The sequence below is a fragment of the Melospiza georgiana genome, chromosome 1 (genome assembly GCF_028018845.1).
Source record: "Melospiza georgiana isolate bMelGeo1 chromosome 1, bMelGeo1.pri, whole genome shotgun sequence".
In the NCBI taxonomy this organism is placed as follows: Eukaryota; Metazoa; Chordata; class Aves; order Passeriformes; family Passerellidae; genus Melospiza; species Melospiza georgiana.
Genome location: NC_080430.1, coordinates 1,677,792 through 1,701,857, shown reverse-complemented (window position 1 = coordinate 1,701,857; position 24,066 = coordinate 1,677,792). Strand labels below are relative to the sequence as shown.

Here is a 24,066-nt window from a genome sequence, read left to right as displayed (position 1 = left end):
AGGCCTCGCTTGAACTCTTCCTGAAATCAAAGCTGAGAAAAACTTGGAATTTCGGGAAGTTTTAGGAAGTCAAACTGAAAATCCACCTCGTTTTCCTTGAATTCCTTGGAATTTTTACCCCCCCTGCACTTTGCATGTCCTTTTCCAGTAGGAATTTTGCATTTTTTCTTCGTTCCAAAAATACCAAGGAGTCGTTTTCCCGGATTCTTGAAGACGACAGAAATTGGAATAAGGAGCACGCAGAGCCTGGAATCTTCAAAATTCCAAAGTTTTATTTAAATAAAAATTCCTGGCAAACTTCCAGTTAGAGCCTCTCATTAATATATTAATTATTAATTAGTAATATAGTAATTAATCGGTTATTTATTACAGGATAAAAATTTGGGGGAAATGGGAGGAAAAAACTTGGAGGGTTTTGTTTTCCCAGAGTCACCTGGATAAGGTTTAAAATTCCTTGGAAAAATGAAGAAATTCCATGGAAAAATGATAAAAATCCCATTTATTTAAAGGTTTGGACTTCCAATTTTCCTTCATTCCCAAAAATATCAAGGATCCACTTCTCCTTCATTTAGAAAATTCCCAAATTCCTGAAAACAAAGAAGATGGGAAGAAGGAGCACGTGGATCCTGGAATTTCTTCAAAATTCCCATAATTTTATTTAAATAAAAATTCCTGGCAACCTTCCCATGGGATTCTCCCAATAATATAATAATTCTTGTAATTAATCTGTTACTCGTTAAATGATAAAATTTGGGAAAAATGGGGGAAAAAAACTTGGGGGGTTTTGTTTTCCCAGAGTCACCTGGATAAGGTTTAAAATTCCTGGGAAAAATGAAGAAATTCCTGGGAAAAATGAAGAAATTCCAGGGAAAAAAAGACAAAAATCCCATTTTTTGAAAGCTTTGGATTTCCAATTTTTTGTTTCCAAAAAAATCAAGGAGCACTTTCCTTAATTTAGAAAATCAGGAAAACTTGGGGAAAACACCTGGAAAAAGCTTGGGGAGTTTTATTTTCCTGGATAAGAAAAAAAAATCCCAGGAAATAATGGAAAGAATGGGATAAAAACTGTCAAAACCAAGATTTTTTTAGGACTATTTTTAAATTATTTTGGGATGCTGGGAACAGCATCCCAAATATCCATTGGGAATATCCCAAATATTCTTTTTCCAAAGGGAAATTCCAGCTCAGAGCACAAATCCAGCTGGGATTGGAGTTTTTATTCCATAATTTCTGGTTGTTTTCTTGGAATTTCCCAAAATTTGGGAGAAATCCGTGTTTTTTCCAAGCCCTCCAGAATTGCAAGGTGTGGGATCACCCCTGAGGTCTCCCAAGGAGAAATAAAAATCTTGAAGCATGGGAAAATCAGGAAATTTGGGAATAGCAGCTTCCAAATGGAATTGGAAAAATCCTGAGTTGGGAAAAATAGGAAAAGGAGTGGTGGGAAAAATCTCCTCCAATTCCCAGAATTTTTAGGAGTTTTGGGATGAGTTTCCCTTCTCAGTGCAAGCAATCCCATTAAAAATTGGGTTTTCCCAAAGAAATTCTTTTTTCTGGGAATTTTCCAGTGCAAAAAATAAATAAAAACCTCATCCTGAGCAGGGAAAGGAGATTTTTCCTGGGAATTATTTACAGGAAAAGAGGATAAAACTCCAAAAATAAAACCTTGGAGATGGAAATTCCAGCCCTTCCAGTGTTTTTGGGATTAGGAAAACCTCAGCTGGGGAGGAATTCTTCCCTTTGAAGGCAGCCAGGGATAAAATTCCCACTTTTTACAGCGGGGTTTGGTCCAGAAAATTCCGGAAAATTCCGATTTTCCCCATGGATCAGGAGCTGTGGGAGTTTTCCTTTGGATGGAGCCGGATCCTCTGGATGTGTTCATAGCACGACTGGGGAGGGAACAGAGAAAAAAATCAGGGAAAAATTTGGGAATTCTGGGATCAAATCCAGGCAGAGAATCCCTGCTGATCCCAAGGAGAATTCCAACAGAATTCAATCTGTCTGCAATTAAGGATTAGGATCTTTTTCCCAGCCCAGCAAGGGAATAAAATCTCAAAAATTCCATTCCAGAAAAGCTGGAATTTTGCTGGAATTCCTGGAAAAAACTTTCCTTACCTCCAGTGTTGTCAGCAGAAAGTCCAACATTCCTCCCTGGTTGGTCGGATCCATCAAATCCCGGATCAGGTGGATTTCAGCTCCCAGGTGTTGGATCCTAGGGAAAAACAAATCCCAAAATCCAGGAAAAATCTCAGGGCATGTGGAGGGGTTGGAATTTTGGAGAGGAGGAGGAAAACTCTGGAATTCCGGTGCTGGTGCATCCGGATCTGCTGGAGGGATCTGGGATCTCAGAATCGCAGAATCCCGGAACGCCAGGATCACAGAATCAGAGAATTCCAGAGTCACAGAATCCAAGAATTCCAGAATCCCAGAATCACAGAACTCCACGTTTCCAGAATAACAGAATTCCAGAATCTCAGAATCCCAAAATTCCAGAGTCCTGGAACTCCAGATTTCCAGAATCACAGAAATCCAGATTTCCAGATTCATAGAATTCCAGAATCCCTGAATCACAGAACTCTGGAATTACAGAACTCCGGGTTTCCAGAATCAATAGAATTCCAGAATTTCAGAATCCCAGAATCCTGGAACTCCTGATTTCCAGAATCATAGAATTCCAGAATCTCAGAATCCCAAAATTCCAGAATCCCAGAATTCCAGAATCATAGAATTATGGAGTCACAGAATCCAAGAATCTCAGAATCCCAGAATCCCGGCATTCCAGAATCCCAGAACTCCAGATTTACAGAATCATAGAACTCCGTATTTCCAGATTCATAGAATTCCAGAACCCCAGAACTCCAGAATCACAGAACTCCAGGTTTCCAGAATCAGAGAATTCCAGTGTCATAGAATCCAAGAATCTTGGAATCCCAGAATCCCAGCATTCCAGATTTCCAGAACTCCAGGTTTCCAGAGTCACAGAATCCCAGAATTCTGGAATCCCAGAGTCCTGGCACTCCAGATTTCCAGAATCGTAGAATTCCAGAGTCACAGAAACCAAGAATCTCAGAATCCCAGCATTCCAGAATCCCAGAACTCCAGATTTCCAGAATCACAGAAATCCATATTTCCAGATCCATAGAATTCCAGAATCCCAGAATCCCAGAACTCTGGAATTACAGAACTCCAGGTTTCCAGAATCAATAGAGTTCCAGAATTTCAGAATCCCAGAATCCTGGAACTCCTGATTTCCAGAATCATAGAATTCCAGAATCTCAGAATCCCAAAGTTCAAGAATCTCGGAATTCCAGAATCCTGGAACTCCAGATTTCCAGAATCACAGAATTCCAGAGTCACAGAATCCAAGAATCTCAGAATCCCAGAATCCCAGCATTCCAGATTTCCAGAACTCCAGGTTTCCAGAATCAGAGAATTCCACAATCTCAGAATCCAAGAGTCCTGGAACCCCAGTTTTCCAGAATCATAGAATTATGGAGTCACAGAATCCAAGAATCTCAGAATCCCAGAATCCCGGCATTCCAGAATCCCAGAACTCCAGATTTCCAGAATCACTGAAATCCATATTTCCAGATTCACAGAATTCCAGAATCACAGAATCCAAGAATTCCAGAATCCCAGAACTCTGGAATTACAGAACTCCAGGTTTCCAGAATCAATAGAGTTCCAGAATTTCAGAATCCCAGAATCCTGAAACTCCTGATTTCCAGAATCATAGAATTCCAGAATCTCAGAATCCCAAAATTCCAGAATCACAGAATTATGGAGTCACAGAATCCAAGAATCTCAGAATCCCAGAATCCCAGCATTCCAGATTTCCAGAACTCCAGGTTTCCAGAATCAGAGAATTCCACAATCTCAGAATCCAAGAATTGCGGAATCCCAGAGTCCTGGAACCCCAGTTTTCCAGAATCATAGAATTCCAGAGTCACAGAATCCAAGAATCTCGGAATCCCAGAATCCCGGCATTCCAGAATCCCAGAACTCCAGATTTCCAGAATCACAGAAATCCAGATTTCCAGATTCATAGAATTCCAGAATCCCTGAATCCCAGAATCACAGAACTCTGGAATTACAGAACTCCAGGTTTCCAGAATCAATAGAATTCCAGAATTTCAGAATCCCAGAATCCTGGAACTCCTGATTTCCAGAATCATAGAATTCCAGAATCTCAGAATCCCAAAATTCCAGAATCCCAGAATTCCAGAATCACAGAATCCAAGAATCTCAGAATCCCAGAATCCCGGCATTCCAGAATCCCAGAACTCCAGATTTCCAGAATCATAGAACTCCAGATTTCCAGATTCATAGAATTCCAGAATCCCAGAATCCCAGAACTCCAAAATCACAGAACTCCAGGTTTCCAGAATCAGAGAATTCCAGTGTCTTAGAATCCAAGAATCTCGGAATCCCAGAATCCCAGCATTCCAGATTTCCAGAACTCCAGGTTTCCAGAATCCCAGAATTCCAGAATTCTGGAATCCCAGAGTCCCAAAATCCCAGAGACCCAGAACTCCAGATTTCCAGAATCACAGAATTCCAGAGTCACAGAATCCAAGAATCTTGGAATCCCAGAACTCCAGAATCACAGAATCACAGAATTCCAGAATCCCAGAACTCCAGATTTCCAGAATCAGAGAATTCCAGAGTCACAGAATCCAAGAATCTTGGAATTCCAGCCTTCTAGAATCCCAGAACTCCAGAATCCCGAGATCCCAGAACTCCAGAGTGTTTGGGGCTGGGAAGCTCCTTCAGGAAAATCCATGAGCAGGGATTTCCCATTATCCCAATTTTTTCCAAGCGCTTCCCACTGGGAACACTTCCAGGGATGGATCAGCCACAACTTTGGGATACCCCATCCCAAGAAAATTCCAGATCCATCCATAGGAAATTCCAGTTGCTGGATGGAATTTTGGATTCTTCATCTCCCAAGAGAATCCCAGTCCCTGCTGGGGGTGGAAAATTCCTGTGGGAGTCCCAGAATCCCAGAGTGTTTGGGGTTGGAAAGGTCCTTAATGATGATCCATGGGCAGGGACCTCCCACTATCCCAATTTTCTATGGGATGAGAGATGGACTGGGATAAAAGGAATGATTTTCCATTAAAACCTTGGAATATCATCTGGGATAAGGCACAGACAGTCTGGAATTCCGGGATAAAAGGAATCACTTTTTCCATGAAATATCCTTTGGGGTAAGAGATGGACACTCGGGAATTCTGGGATAAAAGGAATCTCATTTCCATGAAAACCCTGGAATTCCTCTGGGATAAGACACAGACACTCTGGACTTCCAGGATAAAAAGAATCTGATTTTCTATGAAATATTGTCTGGGATAAGACACCGACAGTCTGGAATTCTGGGATAAAAAGAATCACTTTTTCCATTAAAACCCTGGAATATTGTCTAGGATAAAACATGGAAATTCTGGAATTCCAGGATAAAATGAATCTGATTTTCCATGAAAATCCTGGAAGAGGCTCTGAGAGAAGACACAAAGACTCTGGAATTCTGGGATAAAAGTAATCTCATTTCCATGAAATATCTCTGCCATAAGACACGGACACTCTGGAATTCTGAGATAAAAAGAATCTGATTTTCCATGAAATATTGTCTGGGATAAGACATGGACAGTCTGGAATTCTGGGATAAAAGGAATCTGATTTCCATGAAATATCCTTTGGGATAAGACATGGGCACTCTGGAATTCCCAAGATAAAAGGAATCACTTTTTCCATGAAAACCCTGAAATATCCTTTGGGATAAAACACAGACAGTCTGGAATTCCAGGATAAAAGGAATCTCATTTCCATGAAATATCCTTTGGAATAAAACACAGACACTGGAATTCTGGGATAAAAGGAATCTGATTTTCCATTAAATATTGTCTGGGATAAGACATGGACACTCTGGAATTCTGGGACAAAAGGAATCTCATTCCCATTAAAAATCCTTTGGGGAAAAAACCACAAACACTCCAGAATTCCATCCACACTTTATATCCCAAAAACCCAACCGCGCCTCTGGAAAACAAAAAAAAAAAAAAAAAAAAAAACCCCAAAACACATCCAACCCCAGATCCCAGAAGTTTCCATTGGAATTCTTCCAGCTGGAAACGCTCCGGAGGGAAGGAGCTGCACTCACTTGGCCCGGGACACGACGAAGACGAGGAGCGGCAGGAGGTCGTCCATGGGCAGCCGGTACTCGGCGCCGCGCAGCCGCGACACCGTCAGCTCCAGCTCCTCGTACGTCCTGCGCAGGATCTCCAGCTTCTGCCGCGGGTCCACCGTCGTGCTGTGAGGGGGGAAAACACAAACGTGGAGAAGCTGCACCCGGAAAAACGGGGTTTAATTTAAAAAAAAATAATAAATTCAGGATTGAGGGATTTCGGGAGATTTGGAGTTCGTGGATTGGCTCCAAAGGGTGGAGGGAAGAGAAGCAACAAGAGCCGGGGCCAGGAGATATTCCAGGGTGGAATGGGACGCTGCTGGTGCCTTCCATATTGGATGGGACATTCCTGCTGTCTCAAATGTGGAATAGGACATTCTTGGGATCTCTGACGTGGAATGGGACATTCCTGGTCTCTCTCATATGGAATGGGACATTCCTGGGATCTCTGAAGTGGAATGGGACATTCCTGGTCTCTCTCATATGGAATGGGACGTTCCTGGGATCTCCCATATTGAATGGGACATTCCTGGAGATCCTCTTCTGGAGGATCTCCAGCTTCTCCCGCGGATCCACCGTGGTGCTCAGGGGGTAAAAGAGCCGTGGAAAAGCTGCACCTGGAAAAACGGGGTTTAGGGAAAAAAAATATAGGGATGAAAGGACTGACGGATTGGCTCCAAAGGGTGGAGGAAAGAGGAGGCACCAAGGTTGGGCCAGGAGATGTTCCAGGGTGGAATGGGACCTCCTGGGATCTCCAATATTGGATGGGACATTCCTGGTGTCTCCCATATGGAATGGGACGTTCCTGGTGTCTCCCAAGTGGAATGGGACAATCCTGGAGATCCTCTTCCAAAGGATTTCCAGCTTTTCCCCTGGGATGCACCGTGGTGCTGTCGGGATAAAAGAGCCATGGAAAAGCCGTGAAAAAAATAAATTAGGGATGAAAGGATTGATGGATTGGCTCCAAAGGGTGGAGGAAAAAGGAGGCTCCAAGGTTGGGCCAGGAGATGGTCCAGGGTGGAATGGGACATTCCTGGGATCTCATATATGGAATGGGACACTTGAGGATTTCAGGAATTCTGAGCTCTTTTGGGAGCTGGGCTCCAAGGCTTTGGAACCCCTCAGGGAATGCTGGAATATTTTCCCTCCGTGCTGATGCTGAGCTTGTCTGCTTTGCCTCAAAACCCCAACTGGAACAACTGAAAATCATGGAATCGTGGAATTTTTAGGGTTGGATGGGATCCTAAAGAACATCCAGCTCCAACCCCATTCCCACTATTCCAGACTGCTCCAAGTGTCCAGCCTGGCCTTGGACACTTCCATGGACCCAGGAGCAGCCACAGCTTCTCTGGGAATTCCATCCCAGCCCCTCCCCAACCTCCCAGCCAGGAATTCCTTCCCAGGGAATATCTGTGGGAAGTGAAGATGCTGAGCAGGAAATTACTGAATTTCATCATTGATGTCATCATGAAATTTTGGAGGGAAAAATTCCATGGAGTTCACTTTGACCCAGAAAGCACATCCCAAACAACTTTTCCTTAAATAATGAATGGAATGGCATGGGAATGCTTTCAAAACAGGTACAAATTCCTGGCATTTCCCAAAAATAAATCCCTGGATTTGAGTGGGAAGAGCTGGACAGGGACTCACATGAGCTTCTGCAGGCACTCGGTGGCCGACAGGAAACATTTGTCCTTGATCAGGGAGCGCCTCTGGAAAAGGGACAGGAATACCTTCGGAATATTAGGGGCAGAGATTCCAGAGCCATCCCACAAAACCTCCATGGAAATCCACAGGCAGAGCCTCTGGATGGGAGCTGATCATGGAGCTCGGATTCCTGGGATTCGCGGGGAGAAGCTCTGTCCCCATCCAAGCCCAATCCCATGTCCCATTCCCGGCTGGCTCCGAGGGTTTTCCTTACCTGGTTGGAGGTCAGGGAGAGGTCCTTGAGAGGCCACAGGTGCCTGGAAAGGGAAAAGCAGGAATTAGGATGGATTCCATCCTGAATCCCCTCGATTCTTCCATCTCCTCCTCCAAGGTGCTGCCAAAGCTTTGGAGGCTTCGTTTGCTTCTCTCTTGGCCCTGCTCCAGGTGGGATTTGCCTCAGGAACCTGGGAGCTCCCATCCCATGGATCCACTTCCCTCAGTTCCCATCCCATGGATCTACTTCCCTGGGAGATCCCATTCCAGGGATCCACTTCCGTGGGAGATCCCATTCCAGGGATCCACCTCCCTGGGTGCCTCCATGCCATGGATGGAGGAATTCTCCCTGGGAATTCCAGCCCATGGATCCACTTCCATCAGAGCTCCATTCCATGGATCCACTTCCCTGGGAGTTCCCATCCCCACGGATCCACTTCCCTGGGAGCTCTCATCCCATGGATTCACTTCCCTGGGAGCTCTCATCCAATGGATCCACTTCCCTCCATCCCATGGTTCCACTTCTATCAGAGCTCCCATCCCATGGATCCACTTCCCTGGAAGCCTCCATTCCCATGGATCCATTTCCCTGGGTGCCTCCATCCCCATGGATCCACTTCCATCACAGGTCCCATCCCATGGATCCACTTCCCTGGAAACCTCCATCCCCATGGATCCATCTCCCAGGGAGTTTCCATCCCATGGATCCACTTCCCTCCACCCTATGGATCCACTTCCCTCAGAGATCCCATTCCATGGATCCACTTCCCTGGGAGCCTCCATCCCATGGATCCACTTCCCTGGGAGCTCCCATTCCATGGATCCACTTCCCTCAGAGATCCCATTCCATGGATCCACTTCCATCAGAACTCCATCCCATGGATTCACTTCCCTCTGTCCCATGGTTCCACTTCTCTCCATTTCATGGATCCCCTTCCCTGGGAATCCCATCAGAGTATGTGTTCCTCAGGGATGATCCCAGGAAAATCCATGAGGAATTTTGGCACTTTTGGATCCAATTCCTCTCATTTCTTTTGGATGGAATCCAATTGAGACCCTGGATCTGCTGCGCTCCTGAAATCCTGGAGGAAAATCCCCAAGCTGCTTCCCATCACTTCCAGAGGTGGATCCAGGAGCAGGAATGAATGAGAGAAACGCCTGCCTCCACTTTTTCCATCTTTTCAGTTGGTATTCCCATATTTTAAAAGGGAATGCCCTGGAATAAACATTCCTTTTCCAAGATATTTAACAATTCCAGATGATTTGGAGAACAAAATTTGGGAATTTTCCACACCAAAATGAGGATTAGCAGGGATAACAGCAGTTTTCCATTACCAATTCTCCTTCCAACCAAACATTCCCAAGTAGGAATTCTGGGAGAAATTCCAGTGAAAAATTGGGGAAAAACCAATGCTGAATCCAACAACAACTCAACCTTTCTGGGATTTTCCCTGGGGATGGAAAAATCCCGCTTACTTCTGCACATCCAGGAACTCCAGGAGCTGGATATCCGGGAAGAGGCTGAGCTCCACAATTCCCTGGCAGTAGAGCTCGTCCTCACGCTGGTGCTGGAGCATGTAGAGCATGGAGAGCTCGGGGTAGAATCCGGGCAGGATCAGCGGCAGCACCAGGCTGGGGCCCTTCCCGAGACTGGAAAACAGGGAAAAAACCTGGGATTTTCCAGGGAAATCCATGTGGATATTCCCAAACACATGGAAAAAACCCGGGATGTTCCAGGGAAATCCATGTGGATATTCCCAAACACATGGAAAAAAACCTGGGATTTTCCAAGGAAATCCATGTGGATATTCCCAAACACATGGAAAAAAACCTGGGATTTTCCAGGGAAATCCATGTGGATATTCCCAAACACATGGAGAAAAAACCTGGGATTTTCCAGGGAAATCCATGTGGATATTCCCAAACACATGGAAAAAAAAACCTGGGATTTTCCAGGGAAATCCATGTGGATATTCCCAAACACATGGAAAAAAACCCGGGATTTTCCAGGGAAATCCATGTGGATATTCCCAAACACATGGAAAAAAAACCTGGGATTTTCCAGGGAAATCCATGTGGATATTCCCAAACACATGGAAAAAAAACCCTGGGATTTTCCAGGGAAATCCATGTGGATATTCCCAAACCTATGAGGGCATTTCCGAGGGGTTCTCCTTGTTTTCTGCTCTTCTGAGCTTGGCACGGTTGGGTTACGGTGGCCACAAGTTGGTCCAAGAGGATCTGGTGCTCCAGATCTCCAGGGAATTCACTGGGAGAAACCTGGAGCTCCAGACCTCTGGAGTCATCAGGAAAAACCTGGAGCTCCAAGAGATGTTTGGAGTCCCTGGGAAAACCGGGAGCAGCAGGAGATCTCCAGGAAATTCACTGGGAGAAACCTGGAGCTCCAGATCTCCGGAAAACCTGGAGCAGCAGAAGATCTCCAGGAAATTCACTGGGAGACACCTGGAGCTCCAGATCTCCAGAATCACCAGGAAAAACCTGGAGCTCCAGGAGATGTTTGGAGTCCCTGGGAAAACCGGGAGCAGCAGGAGATCTCCAGGAAATTCACTGGGAGAAACCTGGAGCTCCAGATCTCCGGAAAACCTGGAGCAGCAGAAGATCTCCAGGAAATTCACTGGGAGACACCTGGAGCTCCAGATCTCCAGAGACACCAGGAAAACCTGGAGCAGCAGAAGATCTCCAGGAAATTCACTGGGAGACACCTGGAGCTCCAGATCTCTGGAGTCACCAGGAAAAACCTGGAGCTCCAGGAAATGTCTGGAGTCCCTGGAAAAATCTGGAGCAGCAGGAGATCTCCAGGAAATTCACTGGGAAAAACTTGGAGCTCCAGATCTCTGGAGTCACCAGGAAAAACCTGGAGCTCCAGGAGATGTCTGGAGTCCCTGGAAAAATCTGGAGCAGCAGGAGATCTCCAGGAAATTCACTGGGAGACACCTGGAGCTCCAGATCTCTGGAGTCACCAGGAAAAACCTGGAGCTCCAGGAAATGTCTGGAGTCCCTGGAAAAATCTGGAGCAGCAGGAGATCTCCAGGAAATTCACTGGGAAAAACTTGGAGCTCCAGATCTCTGGAGTCACCAGGAAAAACCTGGAGCTCCAGGAGATGTCTGGAGTCCCTGGAAAAATCTGGAGCAGCAGGAGATCTCCAGGAAATTCACTGGGAGAAATCTGGAGCTCCAGATCTCTGGAGTTACCAGGAAAAACCTGGAGCTCCAGATCTCCAGAGTCACCAGGAAAACCAGGAGCTCGAGGAGATGTTTGGAGTCTCTGGGAAAACTTGGAGGAGCAGGGGATCTCCATGAAATTCACTGGGAGAAACCTGAAGCTCCAGATCTCCGGAGTCACCAGGAAAAACCTGAAGCAGCAGGAGATGTCCAGGAAATTCACTGGGAATAACCTGGAGCTCCAGATTTCCAGAGTCCCCAGGAAAACCTGGAGCTCCAGATCTCCATGGGATGGGAGCTCCAATGGAAGTGGAGTCACCAGGAAAAACCTGGAGATCTTTGGAGGCACTGGGAAAAACCTGGGCACTGAGCCTGGCTCAAGCAGACAAACACAAGCCCAGCACTTCCTGAACTTCAGGACCCCTCATAAATCCCACCGGGATCTGAACACGGAACCTCCGGGGGCGCCACCAACCTGGGATCCACATCCTCCGAGGGCGCGCGGCCCTTCCGCTCCAGGGCCACCCGCAGCAAACCCCTGGGGAGAAAAAACAAGGATCAGTTCCTTCCCTGGTTTTATTTAAGGATAATTCGTTCCCAAATGAGGCGCTGTCCCAGCACCCTGCGGGAGATCAGTGAAAATCCCTGGAATTCCGGCGGAGCTGTTGCAGTGTTTGAGGGGTTTCTGCTGGAGCAGCACAAGCACCAGGAGTGGCTGAGAATTGCAGAATTTCCACGGATTCTGAAGAGCACGGTGGCCACAATTCCTGATCCCACTCTGGAAAAGGAGCTGGGCTTTGTCTCGATTTCCCAGATAATCCTGGAATGGTTCAGGTTGGATTTTAGGAATTCCTGGCTGGGAGGGTGGGGAGGGGCTGGGATGGAATTCCTAGAAAATCTGTGGCTGCCCCTGGATCCCTGGAAGTGTCCAAGGAGAGGCTGGATGGGGTTTGGAGCGCCCTGGGACAGCAGGAAGGGACTGGAGCTGGATGAGATTTCCAACCCAAAGCATTCCATGATCCCGTTTTTCCTTCAGTCATGGATTTCCAACCACAGGGATTTGTGCTCTGATTGATGCTGTCACCTCAAGGAAACAACTCAGCCAGGAACTCCCAAAGACTCCCAGGAATTGTCAAGAATTCCCAAGAATTACAAAGAACTCCCAAGTATTCAGAAGAATTCCCAAGAACTATAAAGAACTCACAAGAATTTGGAAGAATTCCCACAAATTACAAAGAGCTCCCAAGAATTCTCAAGAATTCCCAAGAATTACAAAGGACTCCAAAGAATTCAGAAGAATTCCCAAGAATTACAAAGACTCCCGAAAATTCTGAAAAATTCCCAAGAATTACAAAGAGCTTCCAAGAATTCTGAAGAATTCTCAAGAATTCCCATGAATTCCAAAGTACTCCCAAGAATTCCCAAGAAATTCAAAGAATTCACAAGAATTCAGAAGAACTCCCAAGAATTCCCAAGAGCTCCCAAGAATTTCAAAGAATTCCCAAGAATTTCAAAGAATTCCCAAGAACTACTAAGAATTCTCTAGAATTGCCAAAAGAACTCCCAAAAGAACTCCCAAGAATTCTGAAAAATTCCCAAGAATTACAAAGAACTCCCAAGAGCTCCCTAGAGCTCGCTAAAATTCCCAAGAATTACAAAGAGCTCCCAAGAATTCTGAAGAATTCTCAAGAATTCCCATGAATTACAAAGAACTCCCAAGAATTCGGAGGAAGTCCCAAAGAAGTCCCAAAGAAGTCCCAAGAATTACAAAGAGCTCCCAAGAATTCTGAAGAATTCTCAAGAATTAGCTCCCAAGAATTTCAAAGAATTCCCAAGAACTGCTAAGAATTCCCTAGAATTGCCAAAAGAACTCCCAAAAGAACTCCCAAAAGAACAACTCCCAAGAATTCTGAAAAATTCCCAAGAATTACAAAGAACTCCCAAGAGCTTGGAAAAATTCCCAAGAATTACAAAGAGCTCCCAAGAGTTCCCAAGAATTCGGAAGAATTCCCAAGAATTACAAAGAGCTCCCAAGAATTCTGAAGAAATGCCAAGAATTACAAAGAGCTCCCAAGAATTCCCAAGGACTCCCAAGAATTACAAAGAACTCCCAAGAATTCCAAAGGACTCCCAAGAAATCTCAAGAACTCTCAAGAACTCCCAAGAACTCCGGACCACAAACAAGGCCCAGCTCCAAATCCCACAATCCCAAACCCCCATCCCAAGCTCCCACCCCACGGCGAAGCTCCGGGCTGGACTCACTGGTAGAATTCCCAGATTTTCTTGGAGTAGAACTTGACCTCCTCCTGCGCCATGGCCAGCAGGTGCCGGTTGGCGCCGATGCCGGAATACGTCGCCTGGAACGCCGCGGTCAGAGCCCGGAGCAGCTTCCCCAATGGATGCAGGGAAGATTCCAATGCCTGGAAATTCCAATTTCACGGCTCAGGAGGAGAGGGAAAAGCCCAAAGGGCGCCTGGAGTTCTCCTGGAATTCCCAGCTGGAATTTGGGATCTTCTGGAGGCCTTAAATGCTCCCTGATCCCTTTTCCGGTTGGGATTTGCTGGGATATTCCAGAAGGAACAAAAGGTGCTCCAGGGAAAATTGGGTGAGGGAAAAATTTATTATTGATTTTTTAATTATACAATTATATATATATTTTATATACATAATTATATAATTATTTATATATATATATTACATATTTATATATAATTATATAATTATATATATATTTTATATATATAATTATATAATTATTTATATATATATTACATATATATATAATTATATAATTATATATATATTTTTAAAGTCAATTCTCTATTTTTAATAAATTCGTTATTATTAAATTCTCCATTTATTTTCAAATTCTGTATTACTACATTTCCTAGTATAACAATTATATGTTTTTAAAACCTATAAATAAATGTTTATATCCAAATCCAAATCAATTTTCTATTATTAAATTCTTATTAAATTTTCTATTTACTGATAACTTCTCTATTATTAAAATCTCAATTTATTATTAAATTATTCATTACTAAAATCTCTATTATGTAAATTCTCTATTTAGTATGAAATTATTATTATCTATCATGAAATTCTTTATCAAATTCTCTACTGATAAAATAATTATTATATTAAATTCTCTATTATTCTCTATATTATTGTTACCTATTTATAATAAAGATCTACATAATTAAAAATTCTCTATTTATTAATACATTCTTTATTATCAAACTTTATATGCATTGTTACATTATTATTAAATTCTCTATTTATTATTAAATTCTTTATTAAGTACTCTAATAAATAATAAAATTTTTATTATTAAATTTTCCATTTATTATATAAATTCTGTATTTACTAGTGAATTCTCTATTATTAAATTCCTTTTTTTATTAATAATTCTCTATTTGTTACACAAAGTCTCTATTATTAATTTAATAATTCAACATTAATATATTATTAAATGCTTTATTATCAAATTGGCTATTTATTATTCAATTCTCAATTTATGATTCAATTCTGTATTATATAAATTTTCTACTATTAAATTTTCTATTTATTATTAAATTCCCTATAAATTCTCTATTAATAAATTATTCATTATACTAAATTCTCTATTATTGAATTCCCTATTTATTAAAGCTCCATAATTAAATTGTCTATTAATTACTAAACTGCCTATTTATTATTAAATGCTTTATTTTTAAATTCTCTATTTATTAATAAATTCTCTGTTTATTATTAAATTATCCATTATTAAATTCCCTGTTTATCATATACATTTCTTATTAAATTCTCCATTACTAAATTTCCTTTTTTTAATATAAATTCCTTTGTTACAAATAAATTCCTCATTTATAATATATTGTAATTTATAATACATTTATAATACAAATTTATATTTATATTTTTATAATATTTCTCTTATAATATAAATCCTTTATTATTTAATTCTCTATTAATAAATTCTCTACTATGAAATTATTTCTTCAATAAATCCTCTGTTATTCAATTATTTATCATCAAATCCTGGATTTTGATCATTTTAATAATGAAAATTTTATTAATTTTTGATAGTTTTAATAAATAATTTCAATCCTCACCTTCTCCAAATAACTCTGGAGTGACTCTGGCTCCTGGTGCTCGGTGAGGTCTTCCAGGATCTCCTCAATTTTCCAAGAAAACTCCTCAGAACCTCTGGAAAATGGGAATTGAGGCATGAATGGATAAATCCCAACTGGCAAATTCCAAAGGGGCACTAAAATAATTTCAAGAAATTCATTTTCCATGGATGTGGATTCATCTCAGCAGCAAAAATTCCAGCTGAGGTGGGAAATTCCTGCTCCTTTTTCCTGAGCGGGAACAACTGGAAAATTCTTGGAATTGCGCAACACTCCTGGGTGGGAATGAGGGTCTGCATTCCCAACAGGAATTCCCGGGATTTCCTCTTGGACAGAGCAGGAATTCCCAGGATTTCCTCAGTAAAGTTCCCTGGCAGAACAGGAATTCCCAGGATTCCCCTTTTGGCACAACAGGAATTCCCAGGATTTTCTCTTTGGGCGAAAAGGAATTCCTGGGATTCCCTCATTGGCAGGACAGGAATTCCCAGAATTCCCTCAGTAAAATTCCTGTTCCTTTGGGAGAACAGGAATTCCTGGGATTCCGACATCGGCAGAACAGATATTCTCCATTTCCTCAGGAATCCCCAGGATTTCCTCAGGAATTCCCAAGATTCCCTCAGTACCTCTGGCAGAACAGGAATTCCCTGAATTTCCTCATTGGAAGAACAGAATATTCCCAGGATTTCCTCAGGAATTCCCTGGATTCTCACTTTGGCAGAATATGAATTCCCTGGATTTCCTCAGTGATTCCCAGGATCCCCTCACTGGCATAAGAAATATTCCCAGGATTTCCTTGGGAATTCCCAGGATTCCCTCAGTACCTTTGACACAAGAGGAATTCCTGGGATTTCTTCTTCAGCAGAACAGGAATTCCCAGAATTCCCTCAGTAAAATTCCTGTTCCTTTGGGAGAACAGGAATTCCTGGGATTTCCCCATTGGAAGAACAGAAATTCCCAGGATTTCCTCAGGAATTCCCAGGATTCTCTCTTCAGCAGAACAGGAATTCCCAGGATTTCCTCTTTGGCAGAACAGGAATTCCTGGGATTCCCTCATTGACAGGACAGGAATTCTTGGGATTTCCTCAGGGATTCCTGGGATTTCCTCATTGGCAGGACAGGAATTCCCTGGATTTCCTCAGGGATTCCCAGGATTCCCTCACTGGAAGACCAGAATATTCCTGATTTCCTCAGGAATTCCCTGGATTCTCTCTTTGGCAGAACAGGAATTTCCTGGATTTCCTCAGGGATTCCTGGGATTTCCTCATTGGAAGAACAGAATATTCCCAGGATTTATTTCCTCAGGGATTCCCGGGATTCCCTCTTTGGCAGAACAGATATTCCCAGGATTTCTTCAGGAATTCCTGGGGTTCCCTCAGTACCTTTGGCAGGACAGGAATTCCCGGGATTCTCTCTCTGGCAGAAAAGGAATTCCTGGGATTCCCTCATTGGCAGACCAGGAATTCCTGGGATTTCTTCCTCAGCAGAACAGGATTCCCGGAATTCCCTCTGTAAAAGTTCCTGTTCCTTTGGGAGAAAAGGATTTCCTGGGATTCCCTCATAGTCAGAACAGAAATTCCCAGGATTTCCTCAGGGACTCCTGGGATTTCCTCATTGGAAGAACAGAAATTCCTGGGATTCCCTCTTTGGCAGACCAGGAATTCCTGGGATTTCTTCTTCAGCAGAACAGAAATTCCCAGAATTCCCTCAGTAAAATTCCTGTTCCTTTGGGAGAACAGGAATTCCTGGGATTTCCCCATTGGAAAACCAGAAATTCCCAGGATTTCTTCAGGAATTCCCGGGATTCTCTCTTCAGCAAAACAGGAATTGCCTGGATTTTCCTCTTTGGCAGAACAGGAATTCCTGGGATTCCCTCATAGTCAGAACAGAAATTCCCAGGATTTCCTCAGGGACTCCTGGGATTTCCTCATTGGAAGAACAGAAATTCCTGGGATTCTTTCTTTGGCAGAACAGGAATTCCTGGGGTTTCCTCAGGAATTCCTGGGATTCCTTCATTGGCAGATCAGGAATTCCCAGGATTCCCTCAGTACCTTTGGCACAACAGGAATTCCCGGGATTTCTTCTTCAGCAGAACAGAAATTCCCAGAATTCCCTCAGTAAAATTCCTGTTCCTTTGGGAGGACAGGAATTCCTGGGATTTCCTCATTGGAAGAACAGAAATTCCCAGGATTTCCTCAGGAATTCCCGGGATTCTCTCTTCAGCAAAACAGGAATTGCCTGGATTTTCCTCTTTGGCAGAACAGGAATTCCTGGGATTCCCTCTTTGACAGGACAAGAATTCTTGGGATTTCCTCAGGGATTCCTGGGATTTCCTCAGTACTTTTGGCAGAACAGGAATTCCCAGGGTTTCCTCAGGGATTCCCAGGATTCCCTCACTGGAAGACCAGAATATTCCCAATTTCCTCAGGAATTCCCTGGATTCTCTCTTTGGCAGAACAGGAATTCCCTGGATTTCCTCAGGGATTCCTGGGATTTCCTCATTGGAAGAACAGAATATTCCCAGGATTTATTTCCTCAGGGATTCCCGGGATTCCCTCATTGGCAGAACAGATATTCCCAGGATTTCTTCAGGAATTCCTGGGGTTCCCTCAGTACCTTTGGCAGGACAGGAATTCCCGGGATTCTCTCTCTGGTAGAAAAGGAATTCCTGGGATTCCCTCATTGGCAGACCAGGAATTCCTGGGATTTCTTCCTCAGCAGAACAGGATTCCCGGAATTCCCTCTGTAAAAGTTCCTGTTCCTTTGGGAGAAAAGGATTTCCTGGGATTCCCTCATAGTCAGAACAGAAATTCCCAGGATTTCCTCAGGGACTCCTGGGATTTCCTCATTGGAAGAACAGAAATTCCTGGGATTCCCTCTTTGGCAGACCAGGAATTCCTGGGATTTCTTCTTCAGCAGAACAGAAATTCCCAGAATTCCCTCAGTAAAATTCCTGTTCCTTTGGGAGAACAGGAATTCCTGGGATTTCCCCATTGGAAAACCAGAAATTCCCAGGATTTCTTCAGGAATTCCCGGGATTCTCTCTTCAGCAAAACAGGAATTGCCTGGATTTTCCTCTTTGGCAGAACAGGAATTCCTGGGATTCCCTCATAGTCAGAACAGAAATTCCCAGGATTTCCTCAGGGACTCCTGGGATTTCCTCATTGGAAGAACAGAAATTCCTGGGATTCTTTCTTTGGCAGAACAGGAATTCCTGGGGTTTCCTCAGGAATTCCTGGGATTCCTTCATTGGCAGATCAGGAATTCCCAGGATTCCCTCAGTACCTTTGGCACAACAGGAATTCCCGGGATTTCTTCTTCAGCAGAACAGAAATTCCCAGAATTCCCTCAGTAAAATTCCTGTTCCTTTGGGAGGACAGGAATTCCTGGGATTTCCTCATTGGAAGAACAGAAATTCCCAGGATTTCCTCAGGAATTCCCGGGATTCTCTCTTCAGCAAAACAGGAATTGCCTGGATTTTCCTCTTTGGCAGAACAGGAATTCCTGGGATTCCCTCTTTGACAGGACAAGAATTCTTGGGATTTCCTCAGGGATTCCTGGGATTTCCTCAGTACTTTTGGCAGAACAGGAATTCCCAGGGTTTCCTCAGGGATTCCCAGGATTCCCTCACTGGAAGACCAGAATATTCCCAATTTCCTCAGGAATTCCCTGGATTCTCTCTTTGGCAGAACAGGAATTCCCTGGATTTCCTCAGGGATTCCTGGGATTTCCTCATTGGAAGAACAGAATATTCCCAGGATTTATTTCCTCAGGGATTCCCGGGATTCCCTCATTGGCAGAACAGATATTCCCAGGATTTCTTCAGGAATTCCTGGGGTTCCCTCAGTACCTTTGGCAGGACAGGAATTCCCGGGATTCTCTCTCTGGTAGAAAAGGAATTCCTGGGATTCCCTCATTGGCAGACCAGGAATTCCTGGGATTTCTTCCTCAGCAGAACAGGATTCCCGGAATTCCCTCTGTAAAAGTTCCTGTTCCTTTGGGAGAAAAGGATTTCCTGGGATTCCCTCATAGTCAGAACAGAAATTCCCAGGATTTCCTCAGGGACTCCTGGGATTTCCTCATTGGAAGAACAGAAATTCCTGGGATTCTTTCTTTGGCAGAACAGGAATTCCTGGGATTCCTTCATTGGCAGATCAGGAATTCCCAGGATTCCCTCAGTACCTTTGGCACAACAGGAATTCCCGGGATTTCTTCTTCAGCAGAACAGGAATTCCCATAATTCCCTCAGTAAAAATCCTGTTCCTTTGGCAGAACAGGAATTCCTGGGATTCCCTCATTGTCAGAAGAGGAATTCCCGGGATTCTCTCTTTGGCAGAACAGATATTCCCATGATTTCTTCAGGAATTCCCAGGATTCCCTCAGTACCTTTGGCAGGACAGGAATTCCTGGGATTTCTTCATTGGAAGAACAGAAATTTCCAGGATTCCGTCAGGAATTCCTGGGATTCTCTCTTTGGCAGAACAGGAATTCCCTGGATTTCCTCAGGGATTCCTGGGATTCCCTCATTGGCAGAACAGATATTCCCAGGATTTCCTCACAAATTCCCGGGATTCTCTCTTTAGCAAAACAGATATTCCTGATTTCCTCAGGAATTCCTGGTATTCCCTCAGCAGCTCTGGCAGAACAGGAATTCCCTGGATTTCCTCTGGGATTCCCTGGATTTCCTCTGGGATTCCCTGGATTTCCCCTGGGATTCTCGGGATTCCCTCATTGGCATAACAAATATTCCCAGGACTTCCTTGGGAATTCCCGGGATTTCCTCAGTACCTCTGGCAAAACAGAAAGGAATTCCTGGGATTTCCTTGTTGGAAGAACAGAATATTCCCAGGATTTCCTGAGGAATTCCCGCGATTCCCTCAGTACCTCTGGCAGAACAGATATTCCTGGGATTTCCTCAGCTCCTTGCTGGTTTGGATGTGGAATCCCGTGAAAGATTCCTCCATTTCCTCCTTGCAGCCAGAATGGAGGAATTCCAGGAACTGCTCGAAGATTCCCGTCCATCTCTTCTCCACTGGGAACTCCTTGAGGCCCAGCTGGCTGGAAAACAACACAGGGTTGGGATTTTCCATGGTTTTCCCAAATTCTTGTGGATTTCCCCTTAAAATCTCTGGGATTTGATGGAAACACAGGGCTGGGAGAGCTGGGAATGTTTTCCTGGAGAAGGGAAAATTCCAGGAGAGCTGGAGAGGGACTGGGATAAGGGATGGAGGGACAGGACACAGGGAATGGCTTCCCATGGGAAAAATGGGGATTTAGATGGGATTTGGGGAAGGAATTCCTGGCTGGGATGGAATTCCCAAAGAATCCGTGGCTGCCCCTGGATCCCTGGAAATGTCCAAGCTCAACTTGGATCCACCTGGGAGAGTGGGAGAATCCATGGAATGGGATCATCTTTAAACTCCATTCCCACCAAAACCATTCCCAGATAATCCTAAATGGATTCCATAAATAGGAATTCCATAAAAACCCTTCAAGTCTCTTGTCCTGACAATAAAAATCCTTTGAGGAAAAAAAAAATTCCAGTGGGACAGAAATAATTTGGAATTTTTGAATTCCTGCTTCATGCACTGCTGGATATTCCTAAATATTCCTAATTAAAATTCTTTATCTCCCTGGAATTCCTGCAGAAAAGCTGGAGAAGAGTTGAGGAACTGCTCCCAGGAGTTGTTCCTGCCTGGATAGCTCAGGGAAAAGGAATTTCTGTCCCACGGATGCTCTGAGGGACTGGGAATGTTTTAGGGGAGAAAAAAGATGGAACTGAACTGGGATTTGGGAGGGGAACTGGAATTTGGATCCCGTTCCCAAGGGTCCCATTCCCCAGGATTCCATCCTGAGGACCCCATTCCGCAGGACCCCATTCCCAAGAATCCCATCCTGAGGATCCTGTTCCCAAGGACCTCGTTCCCAAGGATCCCATTCCTGAGGACCCCATTCCTCACGATCCCACTCCAAGGACCCCGTTCCCAAGGATCCTGAGGATCCCCTTCCCGAGCACCCCGTTTCCCCAGGATCCCATTCTGAGGATCCCATTCCAAGGATCTCTTCCCGAGGATCCTGTTCCCAGGGACCCCATTCCTGAGGACCCCATTCCCCAGGATCCAAGGATCCCCATCCTGAGGACCCCCTTCCCCAGGATCCCAAGAATCCCATTCCAAGGTCCCCTTCCCAAGGATCCCAAAGACCCTGTTCCCCAGGACCCCTTTCCCCAGGATTCCAAAGATCCCCTTCCCGAGGACCCCGAGGACCCTGTTCCCCATGACCCTGTTGTTCCCCAGGACCCCATCCTTCCCCAGGATCCCATTCCCCATGACCCCAAGCACCCCGTTGTTCCCCAGGACCCCGTTGTTCCCCAGCACCCCAAGGACCCCGCTGTTCCCCAGGACCCTGCTGTTCCCCACTGTTCCCCATTGTTCCCTGTTGTTCCGCATCGTTCCGCACTGTTCCCCAGAACCCCGCTGTTTCCCGCTGTTCCCCGTTGTTCCCCGCTGTTCCCTGCTGTTCTCCGCTGTTCCCCAGGACTCCACTGTTCCCCGTTGTTCCCCGCTGTTCCCCGCTGTTCCCCATTGTTCCATGCTCTCCCCGCTGTTCCTCAGGACCCAGCTGTTCCCCATTGTTCCCTGCTGATCCCCGTTGTTGCCTGCTGTTCCCCAGGACCCCACTGTTCCCCGCTGTTCCCCATTGTTCCCCGCTGTTCCCCAGGACCCCGTTATTCCCCATTGTTCCCCATTGTTCCCCGCTGTTCCCCAGGACCCCGCTGTTCCCCATTGTTCCCCAGGACCCCGTTATTCCCCATTGTTCCCCAGGACCCCGCTGTTCCCCACTGTTCCCCATTTTTCCCCATTGTTCCCCGCTGTTCCCCATTGTTCCCCGTTATTCCCCAGGACCCCGTTATTCCCCATTGCTCCTCAGGACCCCGCTGTTCCCCGCTGTTCCCCGTTGTTCCGCACTCTCCCCGCTGTTCCCCATCGTTCCCCATTGTTCCCCGCTGTTCCCCAGGACCCCGTTATTCCCCATTGTTCCCCAGGACCCCGCTGTTCCCCACTGTTCCCCATTTTTCCCCATTGTTCCCCGCTGTTCCCCATTGTTCCCCGTTATTCCCCGCCGTTCCTCAGGACCCCGTTGTTCCCCATTGTTCCCTGCTGTTCCCCAGGACCCCGCTGTTCCCCGTTGTTCCCCGTTTTTCCCCGTTGTTCCCCATCGTTCCATGCTCTCCCCGCTGTTCCCCATTGTTCCCCGTTGTTCCCCAGGATCCTGTTATTTCCCATTGTTCCTCAGGATCCCGCTGTTCCCCATTGTTCCCCGCTGTTCCCCATCGTTCCACGCTCTCCCCGCTGTTCCCCGCTGTTCCCCATCGTTCCACGCTCTCCCCGCTGTTCCCCATTGTTCCCCGCTGTTCCCCAGGACCCCGTTATTCCCCGTGGTTCCTCAGGATCCCGCTGTTCCCCAGGATCCTGCTGTTCCCCGTCGTTCCGCGCTCTCCCCGCTGTTCCCCGTTGTTCCCCGCTGTTCCCCGTTGTTCCCCGCTGTTCCCCAGGACCCTGTTGTTCCCCGCTGTTCCCCGCTGTTCCCCATTGTTCCACGCTCTCCCCGCTGTTCCTTGTTGTTCCCCGCTGTTCCCCATCATTCCGCGCTCTCCCAGCTGTTCCCCATTGTTCCCCAGGATCCCGCTGTTCCCCATCGTTCCGCGCTCTCCCCACCGTTCCCCATTTTTCCCCGCTGTTCCCCGTCGTTCTGCGCTGTTCCCCAGGACCCCGTTATTCCCCATTGTTCCTCAGGACCCCATTGTTCCCCATTGTTCCCCGTTGTTCCCCGCTGTTCCCCAGGACCCCGCTGTTCCCCATCGTTCCCTGCTCTCCCCGCTGTTCCCCATTGTTCCCTGCTGTTCCCCGTTGTTCCCCGCTGTTCCCCTCTGTTCCCCATCGTTCCCCGCTGTTCCCCGCTGTTCCCGATTGTTCCCCGTTGTTCCCCAGGATCCTGTTATTTCCCATTGTTCCTCAGGATCCCGCTGTTCCCCATTGTTCCCCACTGTTCCCCATCGTTCCCCATCATTCCGCGCTCTCCCCGCTGTTCCCCAGGACCCCGTTGTTCCCCATTTTTCCCCATTGTTGCCCGTCGTTCCGCGCTCTCCCCGCTCTCACTCCGGCTGTCTCCGGGGCTCGGGGGCCGTGCTGAGCTCGCCCTGGGTGCTGGGCCCGCCCCGCGCGCTGAACGTCCCCCGCAGCACGGAGCCGTTGGCAAAGGACAGCTTCCCCTAAAGGAAGAGTTGTAATTTAATTAAAATTGTACATTCTACGCGGTTTTAATCAAAAATGACATCATTTATTTTTATTTCTCAATTATTATTAAATTCCCTTTTATTATTGAGTTCTCCATTATTAAATCCCCTTTTTATTATTGAATTCTCTATATTTATTATGAAATTCCCTTTTTATCATTAAATTCCAGAGAGCCTTCTCTGCAGAAAAATCTGGAATTATAAATTAAATTAAAAACTATAAATTTGAATAATTTTTAATTTTAAAAAATTACTTACTTCAATTTCTCTACATCAATTCTTTATTAAATTCTTGATTCGTTGTTGTTAAATTCTCTATTTGCTATTAAATATTCTATTATTAAATTCTTTTTTTATTA

The 24,066-nt window shown here is 45.2% G+C and overlaps 1 protein-coding gene across 3 annotated transcripts in view; it reads right to left on the bottom strand.

The window, feature by feature from the left end:
• Positions 1–252: 252 nt before the first annotated feature.
• ALS2CL (ALS2 C-terminal like) overlaps positions 253–24,066 on the bottom strand; it is a 59,191-nt gene continuing 35,377 nt past the window's right edge. For all 3 annotated transcript variants that reach the window (XM_058028973.1, XM_058028982.1, XM_058028991.1), the window contains exons 16-26: positions 23,571–23,683; positions 20,296–20,469; positions 15,397–15,490; positions 13,547–13,704; positions 11,760–11,822; positions 9,578–9,751; positions 8,103–8,145; positions 7,832–7,893; positions 6,158–6,307; positions 2,113–2,209; positions 253–1,886 (exon numbers count right to left, since the gene is read on the bottom strand). In XM_058028973.1, the coding sequence (XP_057884956.1) occupies positions 1,824–1,886; positions 2,113–2,209; positions 6,158–6,307; positions 7,832–7,893; positions 8,103–8,145; positions 9,578–9,751; positions 11,760–11,822; positions 13,547–13,704; positions 15,397–15,490; positions 20,296–20,469; positions 23,571–23,683 (1,191 nt within the window). In that variant the 3' untranslated portion in view covers positions 253–1,823. The remainder of the gene's footprint in view (positions 1,887–2,112; positions 2,210–6,157; positions 6,308–7,831; positions 7,894–8,102; positions 8,146–9,577; positions 9,752–11,759; positions 11,823–13,546; positions 13,705–15,396; positions 15,491–20,295; positions 20,470–23,570; positions 23,684–24,066) is intronic.